Raw genomic sequence first — 24,640 nt, forward strand, 5'->3', positions numbered from 1 at the left:
ATGCACCAAGGTCAGGAGCTATACAAAAATCTCCTGAACATATTAGATGGAGAAAGAACATTTACTATTTGCTATCAGCCAAACATTTAATAAACATAATCACTCATTTTTCACAAAGGTCCTACGAAGCATTGTTATTAACTCCATTTTACTGATGAGGAAATTGGGACCTGAAGAGATTATGAAATCTGCCTAAAATGACATTAGTTTGGATTCCTGAATGATTACATGGGGACAGAGTCCCTGTACCTCCTCTCTACCTCATGGTCCATCAGTGACCTACAAATGGCAGGTGGGGATCCAAACTCAGATACATTTAATGCTAGGGATCCCCTTCCTAACAAGTACATGACACCGCCTGCCATTACATCAGGCTGCTTCCTTAGAAAAGGTATGAATTGCTGCACTATTATTTCTGGTATCAAATCCTTAAATATTTCCTACTTTGGGGATTAACCTTTCTGCTGTAATTGTAACACCAAGATTAGTGTTAAGAGAGAACTTTCTAGAATCCATTTGTGCTGGCTTTGCTAGTGCTCTTCTTGGTGAGAAGCTTAGTCAGGTTGTGGAAGGTTTTTTTTTTTCCCAAGCCTGTTTTTTTTTTTTTCCCCAAGCCTGTAGATGTGACAGCACATTCTACAGAAAGAAATGTCTGAAGAATGACAAAAAATATACACCACAGAACAAAGTCCAAAGCTATGCTGTTGACAAGTTAGTTGGATAGGCTCCACACTCTGGACTCCCTGGTATGATTTGTGTCTAAAAAAGGAAGGAAAAGGACCTGCCTTTACGTTTCCCCCTTTGTGGCATATCTTATCAATAACACAGTGCTCTCCCTGCTGCTTGAAAGGATCAGTAAATGAGTGTAGTCATAATGGGATGTAACTTGATATGATTATGAGGATTAGCGTCTTTAATCTCCACTGAGCTGCCAGGTAGGGTGATGTATAATCATCTTTTTTTAAATCCCAGACAGGATATTCTTGTTAACTAGACCACTTGTTACACTTGGAAGGCTGCTTGCACCATGGTGACTTGTCAACATCTTGAGGTGGGGCATCCACTGAAAGGTACACCTTGACATGATAAGTTCTAGAAGTTTCTTTGATGGTTTGATGCAAGACAAGGAAAGGATACAGTAGCTTAAATGTCAGCCTTGGCAATTATTCTAAAGAACCATGTAAGTCTGGAAAGGTTTTCAGCCTTCCACATTTCTTCACACTGACTGTGGCAGACACTGATAGCTGTTTCTTCTTTTTCCTGGGTACCCAGCCTGGCTATATTTCCCAGCAGCCCTTGTAGCTGTGAGTAGCCATGTGACTAAGAAGGAATGTGAGAAGTAGTAATGTGTGCTACTTCCAGGTGTCACCCTTAAAATCTTCTCAACCATCGTCTACACTTTGTTTTTCCCCTCTTCTGGTTGACAGGATAGAGAGAACCTCTGGGGAGACCTTGGAAGGCATGTATTCAAGATAACATAGCCACCAGTGTTCTGTGATACTGAAGGACTGTGGGGGGCAGATCCCTTCCAGCTGACCAGGACCACTCTTTGGACTCCTAGGTAGGCAGTAATAAACTTCTATTGTGTTTGAGTCATTACACATTTGGGAATCTACTTGTTACCAGAGTCTAGCCTTCCCTAGTTAATACACTGCCTATCATTGACTCCTCAACTAGTTATTTCTACATGACCAGTCCTCACAATTTTATATCCTAAGTCTGCAAAAGCTACCCTTGCTCCAAACTGTACCATAATCTAGGAAAGCATATAAGATCTAGCCCTTGCCTACTATTCCCCACCTCCCAGCCACATGTCACACTACTTTCTCCATCCTACAGACACACCGGCCACATTTCACTCCTTCAGATGCAACACACTCTTTCTACCTCAGGTACATCCTGTTCCCAATGACTGAAACACTCCCTCCTCCTCCAACCCTTTATCTCCTACTCAGTTTTCTGAATTTTCTTAAATAGAGAACAAGTTTGGGAGTGGTATTAAGGGATTGGATCACTTTTCAAGAAAAAGCCTCATCATACTCATTGCTTAATGCTTTTTATGCTTAAGAGTTGGGAAGAATTTGTGAGGCTGAATTTTACATGTTGAAAACGTATGTATGCAAAAAGTTATTTAATGAAAAACTGCTAACAACTCAAACATGTAAGGACATGAGTTATTCTAGGTAAATTATGTAATATTTTTAAAATACACTATTATATAGCCATTAAAATTATGTCACAAGAGAGCCATAAAAGCTACTTGTAGTATCAAAGTAAAACTAGTTCTTTCTGCCATTTAGCATTATAGCTGTCAGCATTTTGACTGGAGACTCCGCTCAAGAATGATTTCTTTGTCCAGTAAATTCACAGACCAACAGTTTAATCAAAAGCAGGCTCTTTCCCATCTACATTGAATAAAAATCTTACTTAACGAAAGGCATAATGGCAGAGACACACATTTATTTTAGTTAACCATGATTAATACAAATGGCCCTATGAATAAACATAAAAGCAAAGAACGTAATGTACATAGCCAGGCAAAAACTGGACCTAACAACCTAGGATTTCACCATCAGGTTACCAAGAGTGAGTCTCTGGATGAAGTCGGGAGACATGGCCTTAGGTGGCATGGAAGAGTTGACCAAAGCTGGTTTGACTGTCTTGGGTTCACCATGATAAATACTCCTCCACCTGGATTCTGGTTCTCTCAGTCTCCCTCAAATGCCCAATTCCTTGCTTTTGCTGCCCTTTGTTTCCCATTTTTTTAGTCCTACCAATCCCAGTGCTCAAGAGGAGACCCAACATGGTCCATCATATCTCTAGTTGGTGTTGCGTCTCCAAGGCCCATGTTCCTAGTGATCACGTGAGGAGTGATGGTCCTGCACAAAGGACCCTGCCTCTACCACCAGGCTGTGTATAGAGGGGCAACTCATTCATGGGAAGCCCTGTCAGAGATTCTGTCCTAATAGGGCCTGAAGGGATTTAGTTCCAGAAGCTTTCACTGATGAGGTTGGATGCACAGGCCAAGGGAAGCTTTACCAAGAAGAAGCTAATGCATGATGACAGAGAGAGATTTATACTTTTGGGTTCCTGGAGCTACCAGAACATTTCAGAGAAAAACCAGACCTGGCTGTTCTTTGGAAACAACATGCTCTAGATGAAGATTCTCCTCCTACTTCTTTTAAAATGGGTTCTCTCTGGCCTTATAAATCACAAGTGGAGGTAAATCTTCCAATGCTGGGGCTGAGATCTAAGATGAAGAAACCCCCAGAGCAGCGGGTGCCAATGCCTGTCCTTTTTGCAGACAGGGTATGACTGGGGAACCGTGGTTTGGGTGCCGCAGGAAGATATATCTGATGAGGACAGCAATCAGGGGACTGTGGCTGGGCACAAGAGCCATCCATTTTTTCTTTGCACTGTGGGTGTGTAAACCCTTGGGGTAGACAGGCTAGCAGTTCACAGGAGGGGAGAATTGGTAGCTGAGCTTTGTTCCAGTCTATGTGGGTGTTTTTTATTTTTTAATTGACAGTAGACGCCTTCATGAAGAGCATACTACAACCTCCTCTGGTCCACTACTCCTCCACTTTCCTGTGACTTTCTGGTCCCTTTAGGCCTCTGAGTTTGCAAGGCCTACCCAAGGGCAATGTCTATTATCACACTCCTAACAGCATCGGCTGTTTTCATTAATGACTCCTACCCACTTCTGAAGTGAGTAAGCTCCAGGTTCCTGTTGATCTTACCCCTGCCATCCACTCCCGAGCTTTCCACCACCACTGCCCTGAGTTCAGGCCCCAGCACCTCTGCTCTAAACTACTATGATGGCTTCTTTTTTTTTCTGGATATGAATTTATTTATTTATTTATTTTGGCTGTGTTGGGTCTTCTCTAGTTGCTGTGCATGGGTTTTCTCTAGTTGCGGCAAGCGGGGGCTACTCTTTGTTGCGGTGCACGGGCTTCTCATTGCGGTGGCTTCTCTTGCTGCAGAGCACAGGCTCTAGGCGCACGGGCTTCAGTAGTTGTGGCACACGGGCTCAGTAGCTGTGGTGCACGGGCTTAGTTGCTCCGCGGCATGTGGGATCTTCCTAGACTGGCGCTCGAACCCGTGTCCCCTGCATTGGCAGGCGGATTCTTAACCACTGCACCACCAGGGAAGCCCTACTATGATGGCTTCTTAACTGGACTCTCTGTCCCTGTATTTCTTTTCTTCAATCCATTTTATGCACTGCATGGCCCCTTAATGTCACTTTCAATCTGCCTTTGTCTGAACTCCTCATCAAAGTCTCCCACGGCACAGGTGCAACCCACATTACTAAAGTTTAAGCCCCACCACCCTATCTATGTACTCTGGGCTCCGGCCAGACCAAAGCACACGCTGTTCCCCTGAAGTCCTGCAGCTTCCCTGCTTCCATGAATTTTCTCACACTCTGTCATCACCCTGGAACACCCTCTGCCCCCATCTTTGCATGCTCACATTCTACCAGTATGCAAGACGGAGATAAAAACCACCTCTTCTCCCTTAATCTGTCCCAGTTTTCCTCCTCTCAACTTCCGGCAGCACTTTCCACTTTCAGAGTGACTGAGGTTCATGCTTCAGTTTTCCTACTAGCCCCACATCCCTGAGAGTAGAATTTGTACTTATCTTTTCAGCCCCCAACCTAGCACAGGGCTCCATTAATATTTGAACAAATGGATTAACATATGAATGCATTTCTCACCTGCAACTTGGCAGTTAATAGTCACATTCACGCCTCCAACTGTTTTGACGGTGCCTCCTACATCAACTGTGATGGCAGGTTCCTCCGTGTTGAACACAGTCCCTCGGGATGTTTTCACTAGTGGCTTTCCTGAGGGTGAGAAGGAGCATGACATTTTATTAGATGGTGGCTTTGGGTATTCCCTTGAAACACGAGATGACCAACAATGAACAAGGGACATACCCAGGCTTTTTCCACTGACCGTGTTTTCCTTTGAAAAAACTCTAACTGTATACTATAAAAACCATCCGTCCACGCACCTACCTGTCTAGCTACTGTAGAATTGTCACAAAAAGAATCTGAGGAGAGAGCATGGTATCCAACAAGTTGGGATGATTTGTGCATCTTATCATTAAACAAATGATCCAATACATTCGATTTTTATGGGCTTAAATTTTTATTTTGAGATAGTTGTAGATTCACATGCAGTTATAAGAAATAACACAGAGCAATCCTGCATACTCTCTACCCAGTTTCCCCCAATGGTAATATCTTACAAAACTAGAGTACAATGTCATGACTAGAACACTGACATTGACGAAGTTAAGCTACAGAACAACATTTCCATCACTGCAAGGATCCCTTATGCTGCCCCCAGCCCTGCCTTAAGCCTTTGGCAACCATTAATCTGTTCTCCATTTCTTATAATTTTGGCATTTCAAGAATGTTATATAAATGGAATCATACAGTATGTAACTTTTTTTGATGGGCTTTTTTTCACTCAGAATAATTCTCTGGAGATTCTTCCAGGTCTCACATGGTACCGTGGTGGCATGTATCAATAGTTTGCTCCCTTTTATTGCTGAGTAGTATTCCATGGTATGGACGTACCAAGTATGTTCAGCCATTCACATGTTGAAGGACATCTGGGTTCTTTCCACATTTTGGCTATTCAAATAAAGCATCTATATACATTCCTGTACAAGTTTTTGTCTGAACATTTGTCTTCATTTTCTATGGGATAAATGCCCAGGAGTGTAATTATTAGGTCATACAGTAGATTTTTAAGGAACCACTGAACTGTTTTCCAGAGTGGCTGTATCATTTCACATTCCCACCAGGAATGTATGAGTAATTTAGTTTCTCTGCATCCTCCTTAGCATTTGACGTTATCATTAGTTTTACTTTTAGCCTTTCTGATAGGTGTGTATTGATATCTCATTGTGGCTTTTTAAAAATTTGCATTTCCCCAATGGCTAATGATATTGAACATCTTTTCATGTGCTTATTTTTCACCTTTATATCTTTGATGAAATGTCTCTTCATGTCCTTTAGCATTTTATAATTGGATTATTTTTTACTACTGAGTTCTGAGAGCTCTTTACATTCTAGATGTAAGTCATTTGTCAGATATGTGGTTTGTAATAAATTTCTCCCAATCTATAGATTTTTTCCCCTATCTTCTTTAAAAATTTTTTTAAAAAACATTTATTTATTTTTGGCTGCATTGGGTCTTCGTTGCTGTGCACGGGCTTTTTCTAGCTGCGGCAAACCGGGGCTACTCTTCGTTGCGGTGCGTGGGCTTCTCACTGCGGTGGCTTCTCTTGTTGCAGAGCACAGGCTCTAGGTGCGTGGGCTTCAGTAGTTCTGGCGCACGGGCTTAGTTGCTCTGGGCATGTGGGATCTTCCTGGACCAGGGATCGAACCTGTGTCCCCTGCATTGGCAGGCAGATTCTTATCCACTGTGCCACCAGGGAAGCCCGTGTGCCACCATGGAAGCCCTCCCCTATCTTCTTAACAGGATCTTCCACAGAGCAGAAGTTTTTAACTTTGATGAAGTCCAATTTATCGAGTTTTCCTTTCATGGATCATGCTTTTAATGTTAAGTGTAAGATCTATTTACCTAGACCAAGATCCTAAAAATTTTTTCCCTAAAAGGTTCCTAGTTTTACATTTTACATTTAAGTCTGTGATACATTTTGAGTTAATTTTCGTATAAGGCGTGAGACTTAGGTCAAAGTTTATTTGTTTTTTGCCTATGGATGTCCAATTGCTCCACCACCATTCATTGAACAAGCTCTCTTTCTTCCATGGAATTGCTTTTGTGTTTGTCAGCATCAGCTGAGTATATTTTTGTGGCTCTACTTCTGTGTTCTTGTTTCTGTTCCACTGATTTATGTGTCTATCTCTCTATCAATACCACACAGTCTTAATTATTGTAGTTATATAATTAATCTTAAAATTGATTCTTGAGTCTGATTCTTCCCACTTTATTATTCTTTGCTATGCTAGTTTCTTTGCCTTTCTACATAAATGTTAGAATAGTCTTGTCTACAACTATAAAATTTTGCTGGGATTCGGATAGGAAATATACAAACATGTATATCAATTTAGAGATAATTGACATCTTTACTGTGTTGGGTCTTCCAATCCATGAACACTGTATGTCTATTTATTTAGATCTCCTTTACTTTCTTTCATCAGAGTTTTGTAGTTTCCAGTGTACAAGTCCTGGACATAATTTGTTAATTTATACCCAATTATTATTTTTTTTAAGGGATGGTAAATGATATTGTATTTTCAATTTCAGTGTTCATGTGTTCATTGCTAGTATACAGAAACAGTTGTTTTGTATAGCGTGTGACCTTGCTAAACTTATATATTAGTTCTAGAACTTTTTTTTTTGTAGATTCCTTGGTATATTCTAAGTAGGCGATCATTTCTTCTGCGAACAGTTTTATTCCTTCCTTTTGATCTATATGCATTTTATTTCCTTTCCTTGGATTATTTCACTGGATAGAACTTCCATCACTACATTGAATGGAAGTGTTAATAGTAGGTTTTTAGTATGATGAGTGATTTTTCGGTTGAAACCTGGACATTTTCATATCATGTTATACAACTCTGGACCTTATTTAAATCTGTTTTAGCTGCTGTTCTCTGAAACCACTCAGGTCGGGGAGCAGGGAGATGCCACCTGGTTACTACCCAGTGGAAGAAGAAGTCCAGGTTCTCCACTTGGCTTCCTTTGTGACCCACGTGGGGGGCTCCTCTTAACTGCTGGGCCTGGGTAGAGCTTCTGTTGCCCCCCGCTGCTCTCCACTGACCCTGCCGTGGGAGAAGCCTTGTTACCGCCGGTGACGAGTGAAAGTCCTAACTCTCCAGGAGGCTTTCTCTACCACCACCCCAGCGGGAAGAGGAAGAGGGACACTCCAGGATGAGGGTAGAAGTCTAGGATCCCCACGTGGTCTCCACATTGTGCCCCTGTGGGGATAAAATCCATCTTCTCTGACGCCACGTCCATGGGGGTGTTGGGGAACCATGTTTCAGTCTGACGAGGAGTCCAGTCTTCCCATTCAGGCTTTGCTGGTGTGGGTGGTGTTTGGAGTAGAGCAGCATTTTCTAGTTTTCTGTCCTGCTTGGTTGCCCCTTTCCTGATCCTTTGGGTAGAGGAAGCAGGCTTAAGCTGGGACATTTTTTTCTGTTTCTGTGGCATTTCCTGGCAGCCGCCTTCTTCAGTTCCAAGTTTGGGCTTTATGAGGTAAACAAACAAACAGCCCAGAAAACCCAATGAAGTCACAATTGTGTCGTTCCTCAGTACCCAAGGTCCCTAGCCAGTCTGTTTTCTCCTCTCTCCTTTTCAGTCTTATGTTTGTTTTATATACAATGTCAGGATTTTAGTTGCATTTACCAGGAGGAATAAGGAAAAAATACATCTATGGCATCTTTCCATAAGTGGAAGTTCTGTGTACATTACACTTTAATAGGCCTTTATCAGCTGGGGATAAAAATACAGCACTTCATGTACATGACCACAAAATACAATGAAAAGATTCATTTACTGAGCACCTTGGGGAAATAAGGGTCCACATGAGATCATTTTCATACACCCAAAGCTTAATTTGTTGTAAGCCAAATGGATTTAATTTTGTTTCAACCATTTTATAGGCAGGACAATGGCATTCACTCTTCTGTGCCTTCATTAACTGTGAAGAAAACCATAATTCGCCCATGCCCTTTGGAGTTTCACACCTGCTTTTCATACTTTTTGTTTTCTCCGTCATCTATTCATCCTTTCTTCCCGCTTGCACTGTCACACAGCGTCATATCAGAAGCTGTCCTTCTTTCTTTTCCTCTCCCCTTTAATTGCCTTCTAGGCATGAGTTATTAGCTCATTAGAACTATCACTATGTTTAGGGACAGAAGCTTGAGGAAGGTTCTGAGGAGTTCACCTCTGGATATAGGCACAGGCTGTCTATCTGTTTTGACTGGGCTCCTTCTCCTTATCTCACCTATATTCAGCGTGTTTGAGATTATGTATGACCTGATGTGAAGGTAAGTGATTTCGTACTATAATGCAGGGTGGTAACAAGAGAGTGCAGCGGGAATGACACAATTAATACGAGTATATTTACCTGACCTCCTGACCCTAAGAAGCTCGCGGCTCGCACGTCAACTACACCCTAAATCTAACCAGTCCCTCCGTTGCTATAATCAGATGCCGCCATGTTCTCTGGGTGGACTGTTCCACAGCCTAACTGGTCTCCTTGCTCCCACCACATGCAGCAGATCACACAAGTCCTCTGCTTAAATTATCTAGTGCTTTTTCAGTGCAGTTAGAGCGAAATTTCAAGCTCCTTTTCATGCCCAACCATCCCCTACGTGTTCAGGCCCAGATGTTTACCCTCCCCTCTACCTCCCTGAGGCCACACTTCCAGTCGATCACTGTTGTTGCAGCCACACTGCCCTTCGGTCCCTCCTTTCAGAACATCAGCACGTTTGTCCCAGCTGTTCCCTTTCCCTGATATCCTCCACCCGAAGACTTCTGCACAGTTATCTTCTTCTGGTCATTCACGTCTCCACACAAATATCACTTCCTACTCGGGCCTTTCTAAAGCATACATGCCTTCTCTCCCTTACCAGTCATTACATAGCTCAATGGCAATTTTATTTTCTCCCTAAGCACTAGAACTATCAAATTTTACCTTATTTGTGTGTTTTCTGCCTCCCACCCCTCACCATGTAACTTCCATAAAATCAGGGATCAATCCCTCTTGTTCTCTTCTTTGTTCCTACCACTCAGTCCCGGCATATAGTAGGTCCTCAATAAATATCTCATAAATGAATATATGTGTGCATACGGTGTACTATGCACATTATCTGAATTTGTTTTTGTTGTCATAACAACCCTGAGAGTCAGGTAAAGAATTTCCATCTTTTATATAGATGAGGAACTTAGGCTCAGAAAGGCCCAACGGTTTGTCCAAGGCCAGAGAGCAAGCAAGTAGTAGGACTGAAGTAGACCCCAGAACTTCAACCTCAAGTCCAGTGCTTGTAACTGGAGATCCCAAATCCTTGTCTGTGGACTATCTGCCTCAGAACCCCCAGGGCACTTGTTAAAAACATAATCTGTCCTGCTATATATAATAGTTGCCTCACTGTGTGTAATAAAAACAACTGTGCCAATGGGGAAAAAGCAAGTTAGGGACCAGTTTCAGACTCACAATTACCAAGTTATTTTTCCTATAGGAATTTTAATAATAAAGGTGGTTTTATAGCTGCAGGTGTATAGCTATAAAATTCAAATGTCACTGAATTGAATCCAGCCCTTAATTAATTATACTGAGCTTTTGCTGAAAAGTAACGACCTTTCGTCCTGTCACTAGAGGCGCTGTTGTTAGCACAGGCTACTTATGCGTTCTCATTACCTTCATAATCCATTGTTAAGACAAAGCACAGAGTTACCCAAGTATCTACAATTAATAGGAGTTTATACTGAAAACAGTGTCCTTAATCAACTGACCCTCTTACATCTATTAGAAAAAGCTTGTACATATTATTGAGTTGCACTCTTAGACCTACTAAACCTGAATCTCAGGTGGTGGGATGGAAGCTCTAATCTCTATTTTGAACAAGTTCTGAGGTGATTCTGACATTCAGCCAGGTTTGATAATCAGTGAATTACACTGTGTTAGTTTTTCTTTAGTCCTGGTAAGAGCTGAGGTTTTTTTGAGAGCCCATTAGTTCAATATTAGAAAATTTCAGGTCGGACACATGTACTCCAACGTTCACTCAGCACTATTTACACTAGCCAAGACATGGAAGCAACCTAAATGTCTATCGACAGAGGAATGGATAAAGAAGATGTGTACATATATAAAATGGAATATCACTCAGCCATAAAAACGAATGACATAATGCCATTTGCAGCAATATGTATGGACTTAAAGATTATTTTATTAGGTGAAGTAAGTCAGAGAAAAGATAAATATCATCTTATATCACTTATATATGGAATCTAAAAAAATGATGCAAATGAACTTATCTACAAAACAGAAACAGACTCACAGATCTGGAAATCAAACTTAAGGATACCAAAGGGGAAACATGGGAGGGAAATAATAAATTTGGAGACTGGGATTAACATATACAAACTACTACATATAAGATAGATAACTAATAAGGAGCTACTGTATAGCACAGGGAACTCTACTCAATACTCTGTAATAACCTATATGGGAAAAGAATCTGAAAAAGAATGGATATATGTATATGTATAACTGATTCACTTCGCTGTACACCTGCAACTAACACAACATTGTAAATCAACTATACTTCAATAAAAATTAAAAAAAAAAAGAAAATTTCAGGTTGGAATTCTTATTTTAACGGTCAACTAAAAAACAAAACAAAAATAATTTAAGTCCACTTTAGATCACCTAGATAGTCACCTAGTGAGGTGAGTACTGCTGTGTGATGCCATGCCTATGTTTATGCTTGATTATAATCCCATTAGCTAGTATTATTTTAATTATGGAAATCAGCTAAGAAGAAAAAAAATAGAGATGCAGAGAGGGAGTGAAGTGATAAATTATGTACTTGTGCTAAGAGAATGCTAAGAAAGGTCACGGCATGCCTGACCAAAAAGCTTCTCACAATAGGCAAAACAAAAAAAAGAGAGGCTGAGCCATGATCACAGAGCCTCTGCAGTGTGGGCAGAGCCTCAGACATCAGGCCCATGTCCACCATGTCATCTCTGAGGGTCAGCATCAGCTAGCAGATTACATTCGTGTTAATTTCTGGAAATTGATAGGGTTTACAGATTACTCTTTCATTGAATCTGTAAATTGGTGTTATAGTCGCATGAGAGCTATACATCAAAGGAGATTATGCTTAGTTTTATATCTGCATATATATAAGAAGAACAAGGAAATAGAAACAAAGGCAAGCTTTTCAATTTATCAGGCCCAATATAAGGAATCAAGTCTCTTCAACAGAGTCAGACAGAAAAGAAAGCATTAAGAGAATGATTTATTGTTCATTTCCTTTAGACCTCATCATACCCTTGAGCTTTTGACCTCATCATACCCTTGAGCTTTTGACCTCATCATACCCTTGAGCTTTAGACCTCATCATACCCTTGAGCTTTAGACCTCATCATACCCTTGAGCTTTTGGATTATGGCTCCTGTTCAAGCGACATGGAACAGGGGATCCAGAGCCTCAGTGGTAAGCAAGGGGAGCCCTGGTACAAGGGGGGAACCTAAGGTCCACTAACACTTGCATGTCAATATGCACTGATGTGGAGGAGTGCCATCTTGTGTTGCCTTTAGAGCAGAGGCCTTCGACCAAACAGGCACTGTCCTGACCTGGAAGGACCAGTAGCTGGAGAGCCAGGCAGGGACAGATGAGCAGCCCTAGGAGCAAATCTTGGAAATACATTCCTGTGCACAGCCTGGGCTCTGGCTCACACCTCTTTCGCTTATGTGTGACTCTGGGTAAAATCAAAACCCAATGGGAAAAAATCTGAACATATGTGCTTGAAAAATATCTTTGGCCCAGTATAAAGGAGATGGAGATGGAGAGAGGAGCCAGAGGAGATGAAGGCTTGTTTTTTGAGCGCAGCCAAGAACAGAGAGCACTGTAAGTAACTTTTTCTCAGGGCCGAAGTCTAGGCCTCCACTAACAGCAGCTTCGTTTTCAACAGCACAATGCCTTCCATTTTAGAAGCGATGGCAGAGCTGGATCTGCTACCAACCAAATACTTTTCTTCTTCCTAGGCACACAGTCAGGTCATTTACCAGCCTCTCTGCCGTTAGGGGTGGGCAAGACAGTGAACTGTAGCAAACGGAATGGGAGCAGAAGTCAAGTGTACCACTTCTTGACCCAAACCACAAAAAACCTCTTGTGTGATAATTTGTTTCAGACATTAGGTGAGTGAGAAAAAATCTATCATATTGTAACCGTCATATATTTATGGTTTTGTTTGTGAGACAGGCAAACAGAAAAAAGCGCCAAATTAGCACAGATGCTAATTAATCCATGTTTAATTAATATTTATTGACACACTGAATGAATGAATCAAATGGGTCTTCTTTCAACTCTTCTAACATTATGAGTCACAAATGGCATTTGAAAATGGTTCTCTACGATTCTTAGTCATCAAAAATAACAAGGATCTACTGTATAGCATAGGGAACTACATTCAGTACCTTGTAATAACTTATAATGGAAGAGACTCTGAAAAAGAATACATACCTATGTATATATGTATAACTGAATCACTTTGCAGTACACCGAAAATATTGCAAATCAACTATACTTCAATAAAAAAATAAAAATGGGAGGGGGGGATCAAGATGGCAGGGGAGAAGGACATGGAGCTCACCGACCCCAACAAGTACATCAAAAATACAACTACACGTGGAACGACTCACACAGAACATCTACTGAACACTGGCAGAAGACCTCAGACTTCCGAAAGGGCAAGAAAACCTCCATGTAACCGGGTAGGACAAAAGAAAAAAGAAAAAGAGAGAAAGGAATTGGGACGGGACTTGCACCCCAGGGAGGAAGCTGTGAAGGAAAAAAGGTTCCTGCACCCTGGGAAGTCGCCTCACTAGTGGGAAGATCAGCCGGGATGGAGGGGGAGCTTTGGAGCCTCAGAGGACAGCGCAGAAGCTGGTTTGAGGTAGGCAAAACAGTGACCTGCACAGATGGTCGGTAACACCGCCCTGCGCTCCCCAGTCTCAGACGCTTGTCCACTGGTGCAGGGGGTGCTGGATGCTGGAGTTTGGGCTTTGGAGGTCAGATTCAGGGAGAGGACTGGGGTTGGCTGCACCAAGACAGCCTGAAGAGGCTGGAATGTGGCAACTGAGGGCATACTTGGAAGAAGGCTTGGCCCACCAGAGAGGCAAGGCACCATTGTTGGGGGGGCACAGGAGGAAAGGGGCGGGACCACCATAGGAGCTTCTTTCTCTGTGCACACTCTCAGGCAACAGGACGCAGCCTACATGACGTCTGGGGGCAGGCATGAGATGCTATTGCTATCTTGGGCTCCAGAGGCGGGCATGGGCCGCCACCACCGCTAAGAGTCCCAGGAGTGTGTGCACTGCTGCTGCTGCTGCTACAAGACCCGCGAGCAGGTGCCAAGTGCTGCCTCTGCTGTCCCAGGAGTGTGCGGGGCACTGCTGCCACTATGAGACCCACAAGTAAGTGCCAAGTGCTGGCCCTGCTGTCCAAGGGGTGCTTGAGCTGCTGCCGCCACTCTGACACCCACGAGCAGGTGCCAATCTCTGCCCATGCCATCCGGGAAGAGCACATGGGCTATGAGCAGATGGTGATCGCTGCCCCTGCTGCCACTGCCAACAGACCCAGGAGCAGGTGCCAACAGCTACCCCAGCTGTCCCAGGGGTGTGCGGGCTGCCAGTGGCAGGAGACCCATGAGCGGGCACTGATCGCCGCCCCCACCATCTGAGCGCGCACAGGTGGCTGCACCTGTATGCCCCATATCAAGGGGATAACAGCCAGCACATGCTGAAGAAAGAGGCACCAAGCATCCAAACTAAAAGTGGCCCCTCAATTCTGGACAAGATGGCGGAGTAGAAGGAATTGAGCTCACCCTCTCTCACGAAAACACCAAAATCACAACTAACTGCTGAACAACCACTGACGAAAAAGATTGGAACCTACCAAAAAAGATATTTTACATCCAAAGACAAAGTTGAAGCCACAAAGAGATGGTAGGAGGGTCACTTTCATGATATCATCAAATCCCATATGCTGGGGTGGGGGAGGCAACCCACAAAATGGAAAATAATTACATTGCAGAGGTTCTCCCCCACGAGTGAGAGTTCTGAGCTCCACATCAAGCTCCCCAGCCTGAGGGTATGGCATCAGGAGGAAGAGCCTTAAAGCATTTGGCTTTGAAGGCCAGTGGGGCTTGACTGCAGGAGCTCCACAGGAGGGGGGGAAAGAGAGACTCCACTCTTGGAGGGCACACGTAAGATTTCACGTGCACTGGGACCCAGCACAAAGCAGTGACTCCATAGGAGCCTGGGTTAAACCTACCGGGGGTCTTGGAGGGTCACCTGGGGAGGCAGAGGTCAGCTGTGCCTCACTGTGGGGTCAAAGACACTGGTGGTGGAGGGCCCAGTGAATATTCATTGGTGTGAGCACTCCTGGAGGTCGCCATTTTGGCACTGAGATCTGGCCCCACCCAACAGCCTGCAGGCTCCAGTGCTGGGCTGCCTTAGGCCAAGCAACCAACAAGGTGGGAACACAGCCCCAACCATCAGCAGACAGGGTGCCTAAAGTTGTCCTGAGCCAGAGCCACCTCTAAACACACCCCTTGATGCAACCCTGCCCACCAGAGGGACAAGACCCAGCTCCACCCACCAGTGGGTAGGCACCAGTCCCTCCCACCAGGAAGCCTGCATAAGCCCCTGGACAAATCTCACCTACCAGGGGGCAGAAAACAGAAGCAAGAGGAACTACAACCCTGCAGCCTGCAAAAAGGAGACCACAAAAGCATGAAGTTAGACAAAATGAGATGGCAGAGAAATATGGTCCGGACGAAGGAACCAGATAAAAACCCAGAAGAACAACTAAGTGAAGTGGAGATAGGCAATCTACCTGAAAAAGCATTCAGAGTTATGACAGTAAAGATGATCCAAGATCTTGGGAAATGAATGGAGGCACAGACTGAGAAGATATAAGATATGTTCAGCAAAGAGCTAGAAGACTTAAAGAACAAACAGAGATGAACAATACAATGACTGAAATGAAAAGTACAATAGAAGGAATCAATAGCAGAATAAATGAGGCAGAACAAATAAGTGACCTGGAAGACAGAGTGGTGGAAATCACTGCCATGGAACAGAATAAAGAAAAAAGAATGAAAGAAATAAGGACAGTCTCAGGGACCACAGACACAACACTAAATGCAACAATGTTCACATTATAGTGGTCCCAAAAAGAGAAGACAGAGAAAGGGCCTGAGAAAATATTTGAAGAGATTATAGACAAAAACTTCCCTAACATGGGAAAGGAAACACACAAGTCCAGGAAGAACAGAGAATCCCACACAGGATAAACCCAAGGAGGAACACACCAAGACACATATTAACCAAACTAACAAAAATTAAAGACAGAGAAAATATTAAAAGCAACAAGGGAAAAGCAACAAATAGCATACAAGGGAATCCCCATAAGGACATCAGCTGATTTTTCAGTAGAAATTCTGCAGGCCAGAAAGGAGTGGCACCATATATTTAAAGTGATGAAAGGGGAGAACCTACAACCAAGAGTATTCTACCCTGCAAGGATCTTATTCAGATTCGATGGAGAAATGAAATGCATTACAGACAAGCAAAAGCTAAGAGAACTCAGGACCACCAGACCAGCTTTACAACAAATGCTAAAGGAACTTCTCTAAGCAGAAAAGAAAAGGACACAACTAGAAACAAGAAAATTATGAAGGGGAAAGCTCGCCAGTAAAGGCAAACATACAGTAGAGGTAGGAAATCATTTACACACAAATATGATATCAGAACCAGCAATTGTGAGAAGAGGAAAGTACAAACACAGGATATTGGAAATGCGTTTTAAATTAAGAGACCAGTAACTTAAAACAATCTTGTATAAATATAGACTGCTATATCAAAACCTCATGGTAGACACAAACCAAAAATCTACAATAGATACACAGAAAAAAGAGAAAAACAATCCAAATAAAACACTAAAGATAGTCACCAAATCACAAGAGAAGAGAACCAAAGAGGAAGGGAAGAAAAAAGACCTGCAAAAACAAAACCAAAACAATTACCATAATGGCAATATGAACATACATATTGATAATTACCTTAAATGTAGATGGATTAAATGTTCCAACCGAAAGACATAGACTAGCCGAATGGTTACAAAAACAATATCCACATACGTGTTGTCTACAAGAGAGCCACTTCAGATCTAGGTACACTTACAGACGGAAAGTGAGGGAATGGAAAAAGTTATTCCATGCAAATGGAAATCAAATGAAAGCAGGAGTAGCAATACTCATATCAGGCAAAATAGACTTTAAAATAAAGACTGTTACAAGAGACAAAAAAGGAGAAATGTCTCTTTGGATTCACCTTCTAAAGTAATAAAAATAAAAGCAAAAATAAACAAATGGGACCTAATTAAACTTAAAAGCTTTTGCAGAGCAAAGGAAACCATAAACAAAATGAAAAGACAACCAAGAATGGGAAAAAAATCAATATCTGCAAATGATGCAACCGACAAGTGATTAATCTCTAAAATATACAAACAGCTCATACAGCTCTATATCAAAAAAATAACCCCATCAAAAAATGGGTGGAAGATATAAATAGACATTTTTCCAAAGAACACATACAAACGGCCCAAAAGCTTATGAAAAGATGCTCAACACCACTAATTATCACAAAAATTCAAATCAAAACTACAATGAGGTATCACCTCACACCAGTCAGAATGGTCATCATCAAAAAGTCTACAAACACTAAATGCTGGAGAGGGTGTAGAGAAAAGGAAATCTTCCTACAAGTTGGTGGGAATGTAAATTGGTATAGCTGCTACAGAGAACAATATGGAGGTTCCTAAAAAACTAAAAACAGAACTACCATATGATCCAGCAATCCCACTCCTGGGCATGTATCGGGAGAAAACCATAATTTGAAAAGACACATGCACCCCAATGCTCATTGCAGCATTATTTACAATAGCCGAAACATGGAAGCAACCTAAATGTCCATCAACAGAGGAATGGATAAAGAAGACATGGCTGCTGGAGGAACCAAGATGGCGGAGTAGAAGGACATGCTCTCACTCCCTCTTGTGAGAACACCAGAATCACAACTAGCTGCTGGACAATCATCGACAGGAAGACACTGGAACTCACCAAAAAAGGTACCCCACCTCCAAAGACAAAGGAGAAGCCACAATGAGATGGTAGGATGGGGGCAATCACAGTACAATCAAATCCCATAACTGATGGGTGGGTGACTCACAGACTGGAGAACACTTATACCACAGAAGTCCACCCACTGGAGTGAAGGTTATGAGCCCCACGTCAGGCTTCCCAACCTGGGGGTCTGGCAACGCGAGGAGGAATTCCTAGAGAATCAGACTTTGAAGGCAAGTGGGATTTGATTGCAGGACTTCAACAGGACTGGGGGAAACAGAGAATCCACCCTTGGAGAGCACACACAAAGTAGTGTGTGCAGCGGGACGTAGGAGAAGGAGCAGTGACCCCAGGGGAGACTGAACCAGACCTGCCTGCTAGTGTTGGAGGGTCTCCTACAGAGGCAGGGGGAGTGTGGCTGTGGCTCACTGTGGGGACAAGGACACTGGCAGAAGTTCTGGGAAGTACTGACTGGCGTGAGCCCTCTCAGGGTCTGTCATTAGCCCCATCAAAGAGCCCAGGTAGGCTCCAGTCTTGGGTTGCCTCAGGCCAAACAACCAACAGGGAGGGTACCCAGCCCCAACCAAGCGGATTCAACTTTTACTGAGCTCTGCCCACCAGAGCAACAGTCAGCTCTACCCATCACCAGTCCCTCCCATCAGGAAACTTGCACAAGCCTCTTAGTTAGCCTCATCCACCAGAGGGCAGACAGCAGAAGCAAGAAGAACTACAATCCTGCAGCCTGTGGAACAAAAACTACGTTCACAGAAAGATAAACAAGATGAAAAGGCAGAGAGCTATGTACCAGATGAAGACACAAGATAAAACCCCAGAAAAACAGTTAAATGAAGTGGAGACAGGCAACCTTCCAGAAAAAGAATTCAGAAAAATGATAGTGAAGATGATCCAGGACCTCAGAAAAAGAATGGAGGCAAAGATCGAGAAGATGCAAGAAATGTTTAACAAAGACCTAGAAGAATTAAAGAACAAACAAACAGAGACAAACAATACAATAACTGAAATGAAAAATACCCTAGAAGGAATCAATAGCAGAATAACTGAGGCAGAAGAACAGATAAGTGACCTGGAAGACAGAATGGTGGAATTCACTACTGCAGAACAGAATAAAGAAAAAAGAATGAAAAGAAATGAAGACAGCCTAAGAGACCTCTGGGACAACATTAAACACACCAACATTTGCATTATAGGGGTCCCAGAAGGAGAAGAGAGAGAGAAAGGACCCCAGAAAATATTTGAAGAGATTATAGTCAAAAACTCCCCTAACATGGGAAAGGAAATAGAGCCACCCAAGTCCGGGAAGTGCAGAGTCCCATACAGGATAAACCCAAGGAGAAACACGCCAAGACACATAGTAATCAAATTGGCAAAAATTAAAGACAAAGAAAAATTATTGAAAGCAGCAAGGGAAAAATGACAAATAACATACAAGGGAACTCCCATAAGGTTAACAGCTGATTTCTCAGCAGAAACTCTACAATCCAGAGGGAGTGGCATGATATACTTAAAGTGATGAAAGGGAAAAAACTACAACCAAGATTACTCTATCCAGCAAGGATCTCATTGAGATTCCATGGAGAAATCAAAAGCTTTACAGCCAAGCAAAAGCTAAGAGATTTCAGCACCACCAAACCAGCTCTACAACAAATGCTAAAGGAACTGCTCTAAGTGGTAAACACAAGAGAAGAAAAGGACCTACAAAAACAAACCCAAAACAATTAAGAAAATGGTCATAGGAACATACATATCGATAATTACCTTAAACATGAATGGATTAAATGCTCCAACCAAGAGACACAGGCTTGCTGAATGGATACAAAAACAAGACCCATATATGTGCTGTCTACAAGAGACCCACTTCAGACCTAGGGACACATACAGACTGAAAGTGAGGGGGTGGAAAAAGATATTCCATGCAAATGGAAATCAAAAGAAAGCTGGAGTAGCAATACTCATATCAGATAAAATAGACTTTAAAATAAAGACTATTACAAGAGACAAAGAAGGACACTACAAAATGATCAAGGGATCAATCCAAGAAGAAAATATAACAATTATAAATATATATGCACCCAACATAGGAGCACCTCAATACATAAGGCAACTGCTAACAGCTATAAAAGAGGAAATCGACGGTAACACAATAATAGTGGGGGACTTTAACACCTCACTTACACCAATGGACAGATCATCCAAAATGAAAACAAATGAGGAAACAGAAACTTTAAATGACACAATAGACCAGATAGATTTAATTGATATTTATAGGACATTCCATCCAAAAACAGCAGATTACACTTTCTTCTCAAGTGTGCATGGAACATTCTCCAGGAGAGATCACATCTTGGGTCACAAATCAAACCTCAGTAAATTTAGGAAAACCGAAATCATATCAAGCATCTTTTCTGACCACAACGCTATGAGATTAGAAATGAATTACAGGGAAAAAACATAAGAAAAACACAAACACATGGAGGCTAAACAATACGTTACTAAATAACCAAAAGATCACTGAAGAAATCAAAAAATACCTAGAGACAAATGACAATGAAAACACGACGATCCAAAATCTGTGGGGGATCCCGAGGATGGCAGAAGAGTAAGACACGGAGATCACCTTCCTCCCCACAGATACATCAGAAATACAACTAGGTGTGGAACTGCTCCTATAGAACACCTACTGAACGCTGGCAGAAGACCTCAGACCTCCCAAAAGGCAAGAAACTCCCCACGTACCTGGCTACGGCAAAAGAAAAAAACCGAGACAAAAGAATAGGGAAGGGACCTGCACCAGTGAGAGGGAGCTGTGAAGGAGGAAAGGTGTCCACACACTAGGAAGCCCCTTCGCAGGTGGAGACTGCGGGTGGCGGAGTGGGGAAGCTTCTAGCCATGGAGGAGAGCGCAGCAACAGGGGTGCGGAGGGCAAAGCGGAGAGATTCCCGCACAGAGGATCGGTGCCGACCAGCACTCACCAGCCCAAGGGGCTTGTCTGCTCACCCGCCGGGGCAGGCGGTGGCTGGGAGCTGCGGCTCGGGCTTCGGAGCTTAGATCCCAGGGAGAGGACTGGGGTTGGCGGCGTGAACACAGCCTGAAGGGATTAGTGCGCCACGGCTAGCCCGGAGGGAGTCCGGGAAAAGTCTGGAGCTGCCAAAGAGACAAGAGACTTTTTCTTGCCTCTTTGTTTCCTGGTGCGCGAGGAGAGGGGATTAAGAGCACCATTTAAAGGAGCTCCAGAGACAGGCGCGAGCCACGGCTATCAGCGCTGACCCCAGAGACGGGCATGGGATGCTAAGGCCGCTGCTGTAGCCACCAAGAAGCCTGTGTGTGAGCACAGGTCACTATGCCCACCTACCCTCCTGGGAGCCTGTGCAGCCCGCCACTGCCAGGGTCCCGTGATCCAGGGACAACTTCCCCGGGAGAACGCACGGCAGGCCTCAGGCTGTTGCAACGTCACAATGGCCTCATATCCCACAGGTTCGCCCCACATCCGCACCCCTCCTTCCCCCCGGCCTGAGTGAGCCAGTGCCCCCAAATCAGCTGCTCCTTTAACCCCATCCTGTCTGAGCGAAGAACAGACACCCTCAGGCAACCTACATGCAGAGGCGGGGCCAAATTCAAAGCTGAACCCTTGGACTGTGCGACCAGAGAAGAGAAAGGGAAATTTCTCCCAGCAGCCTCAGGAGCAGCAGATTAAAGCTCCACAATCAACTTGATGTACGCTGCATCAGTGGAATACCTGAATAGACAACAAATCATTCCAAATTGAGGAGGTGGACTTTGGGAGCAAAGATATACATATATTTCCCCCTTTTTCTCTTTTTGTGAGTGTGTATATGTATGCTTCTGTGTGGGATTTTGTCCGTATAGCTTTGCTTTTACCATTTGTCCTAGGGTTCTGTCCGACCATTTTTTTTTTTTAACTTTTCAAATTTCTTTCTTAATAATTATTTTTTTATTTTAACAACTTTATCTTATTTTATTTTACTTTATTTTATTTTATCCTCTTTCTTTCTATATTTTTTCCCTTTTATTCTGAGCCCTGTGGATGAAAGGCTCTTGGTGCTCCAGGCAGGAGTCAGTGCTGTGCCTCTGAGGTGGGAGAGCCAACGTCTAGACACTGGTCCACAAGAGACCTCCCAGCTCCATGTAATAACAAACAGTGAAAATCTCCCAGAGATCTCCATCTCAATGCCAAGACCCAGCTTCACTCAACGACCAGCAAGATACAGTGCTGGAAACCCTATGCCAAAAAACTAGAAAGACAGGAACACAACCACATCCATTAGCAGAGAGGCTGCCTAAAATCATAAGGCCACAGACACCCCAAAACACATGACCAGACGTGGACCAGCCCAACAGAAAGACAAGATCCAGCCTCATCCACCAGAACACAGGCACTAGCCCCCTCCACCAGGAAGCCTACACAACCCACTGAAGCAACCTTAAACACTGGGGACAGACAACAAAAACAACGGGAACTATGAACCTGCAGCCTGTGAAAAGGAGACCCCAAACACAGTAAGTTAAGCAAAATGAGAAGACAGAAAAACACACAGCAGATGAAAGAGCAAGGTAAAAACCCACCAGACCTAACAAATGAAGAGGAAACAGGCAGTCTACCTGAAAAAGAATTCAGAATAATGATAGTAAAGATGATCCAAAATCTTGGAAATAGAAGAGAGAAAATACAATAAATGTTTAACAAGGACCTAGAAGAACTAAAGAGCAAACAAACAATGATGAAAAACACAATAAATGAAATTAAAAATTCTCTAGAAGGGATCAATAGCAGAATAACTGATGCAGAAGAACGGAGAAGTGATCAGGAAGATAAAATAGTGGAAATAACTACTGCAGAGCAGAATAAAGAAAAAAGAATGAAAAGAACTGAGGACAGTCTCAGAGACCTCTGGGACAACATTAAATGCACCCACATTTGAATTATAGGGATCCCAGAAGAAGAAGAGAAAAAGAAAGGGTCTGAGAAAATATTTGAAGAGATTATAGTTGAAAACTTCCCTAATATGGGAAAGGAAATAGTTAATCAAGTCCAGGAAACACAGAGAGTCCCATACAGGATAAATCCAAGGAGAAACATGTCAAGACACATATTAATCAAACTATCAAATATTAAATACAAAGAAAACATATTAAGAGCAGCAAGGGAAAAACAACAAATAACACACAAGGGAATCCCCATAAGGTCAACAGCTAATCTCTCAGCAGAAACTCTGTAAGCCAGAAAGGAGAGACAGGACATATTTAAAGTGATGAAGGAGAAAAACCTACAACCAAGATTATTCTAGCCGCAAGGATCTCATTCAGATTTGATGGAGAAATTAAAACCTTTACAGACAAGCAAAAGCTAAGAGAATTCAGCACCATCAAACAAGCTTTACAAGAAATGCTAAAGGAACTTCTCTAGGCAGGAAACACAAGAGAAGGAAAAGACCTACAATAACAAACCCAAAACAATTAAGAAAAGGGGAATAGGAATATACATATTGATATTACCTTAAACGTAAATGGATTAAATGCTCCAACCAAAAGACATAGACTGGCTGAATGGATACAAAAACAAGAGCTGTATATATGCTGTCTACAAGAGACCCACTTCAGACCTAGGCACACATACAGACTAAAAGTGAGGGGATAGAAAAAGATATTCCATGCAAATGGAAATCAAAAGAAAGCTGGACTGGCAATTCTCATATCAGACAAAATAGACTTTAAAATAAAGACTATTACAAGAGGCAAAGAAGGACACTACATAATGATCAAGGGATCAATCCAAGAAGAAGATATAACAGTTGTAAATATTTATGCACCCAATATAGATGCAAATCAGTACATGAAGAAAATACTAACAGCCATAAAAGGGGAAATCGATAGTAACACAATCGTAGTAGGGGACTTTAACACCCCACTTTCACCAATGGACAGATCATCCAAAATGAAAATAAATAAGGAAACACAAGCTTTAAATGATACATTAAACAAGATGGACTTAATTGATATTTATAGGACATTCCATCCAAAAACAACAGAATACACTTTCTTCTCAAGTGCTCATGGAACATTCTCCAGGATAGATCATATCTTGTGTCACAAATCAAGCCTTGGTAAATTTAAGAAAATTGAAATCATATCAAATATCTTTTCCAACCACAATGCTATGAGACTAGATGTCAATTACAGGAAAAAATCTGTAAAAAAATACAATCACGTGGAGGCTAAACAATACACTACTTAATAACCAAGAGATCACTGGAGAAATCAAAGAGGAATTCCAAAAATACCTAGAAACAAATGATAATGAAAAGACGATGACCAAAAACCTATGGGACGCAGCAAAGGCAGTTCTAAGAGGGAAGTTTATAGCAATACAATCCTACCTTAAGAAACAGAATACATCTCAAATAAACAACATAACCTTGCACCTAAAGCAATTAGAGAAAGAAGAACAAAAAAACTCCAAAGTTAGCAGAAGGAAAGAAATCATAAAGATCAGGTCAGAAATAAATGAAAAAGAAATGAAGGAAACGATAGCAAAGATCAATAAAACTAAAAGCTGGTTCTTGAGAAGATAAACAAAATTGATAAACCATTAGCCAGACTCATCCAGAAAAAAAGGGAGAAGACTCAAATTAATAGAATTAGAAATGAAAAAGGAGAAGTAACAACTGACACTGCAGAAATACAAAGGATCATGAGACATTACTACAA

At 42.4% G+C, this 24,640-nt stretch overlaps 1 protein-coding gene across 3 annotated transcripts in view; it reads right to left on the reverse strand.

The window, feature by feature from the left end:
- Positions 1-24,640, reverse strand: part of ADAMTSL1 (ADAMTS like 1) — a 1,025,773-nt gene that overhangs the window by 99,664 nt on the left and 901,469 nt on the right. For all 3 annotated transcript variants that reach the window (XM_049711047.1, XM_049711046.1, XM_004276108.3), the window contains one exon: positions 4,715-4,843. In XM_049711047.1, coding sequence (XP_049567004.1) covers positions 4,715-4,843 — 129 coding nt within the window. The remainder of the gene's footprint in view (positions 1-4,714; positions 4,844-24,640) is intronic.

The sequence above is a fragment of the Orcinus orca genome, chromosome 6 (genome assembly GCF_937001465.1).
Source record: "Orcinus orca chromosome 6, mOrcOrc1.1, whole genome shotgun sequence".
NCBI classification, from domain to species: Eukaryota; Metazoa; Chordata; class Mammalia; order Artiodactyla; family Delphinidae; genus Orcinus; species Orcinus orca.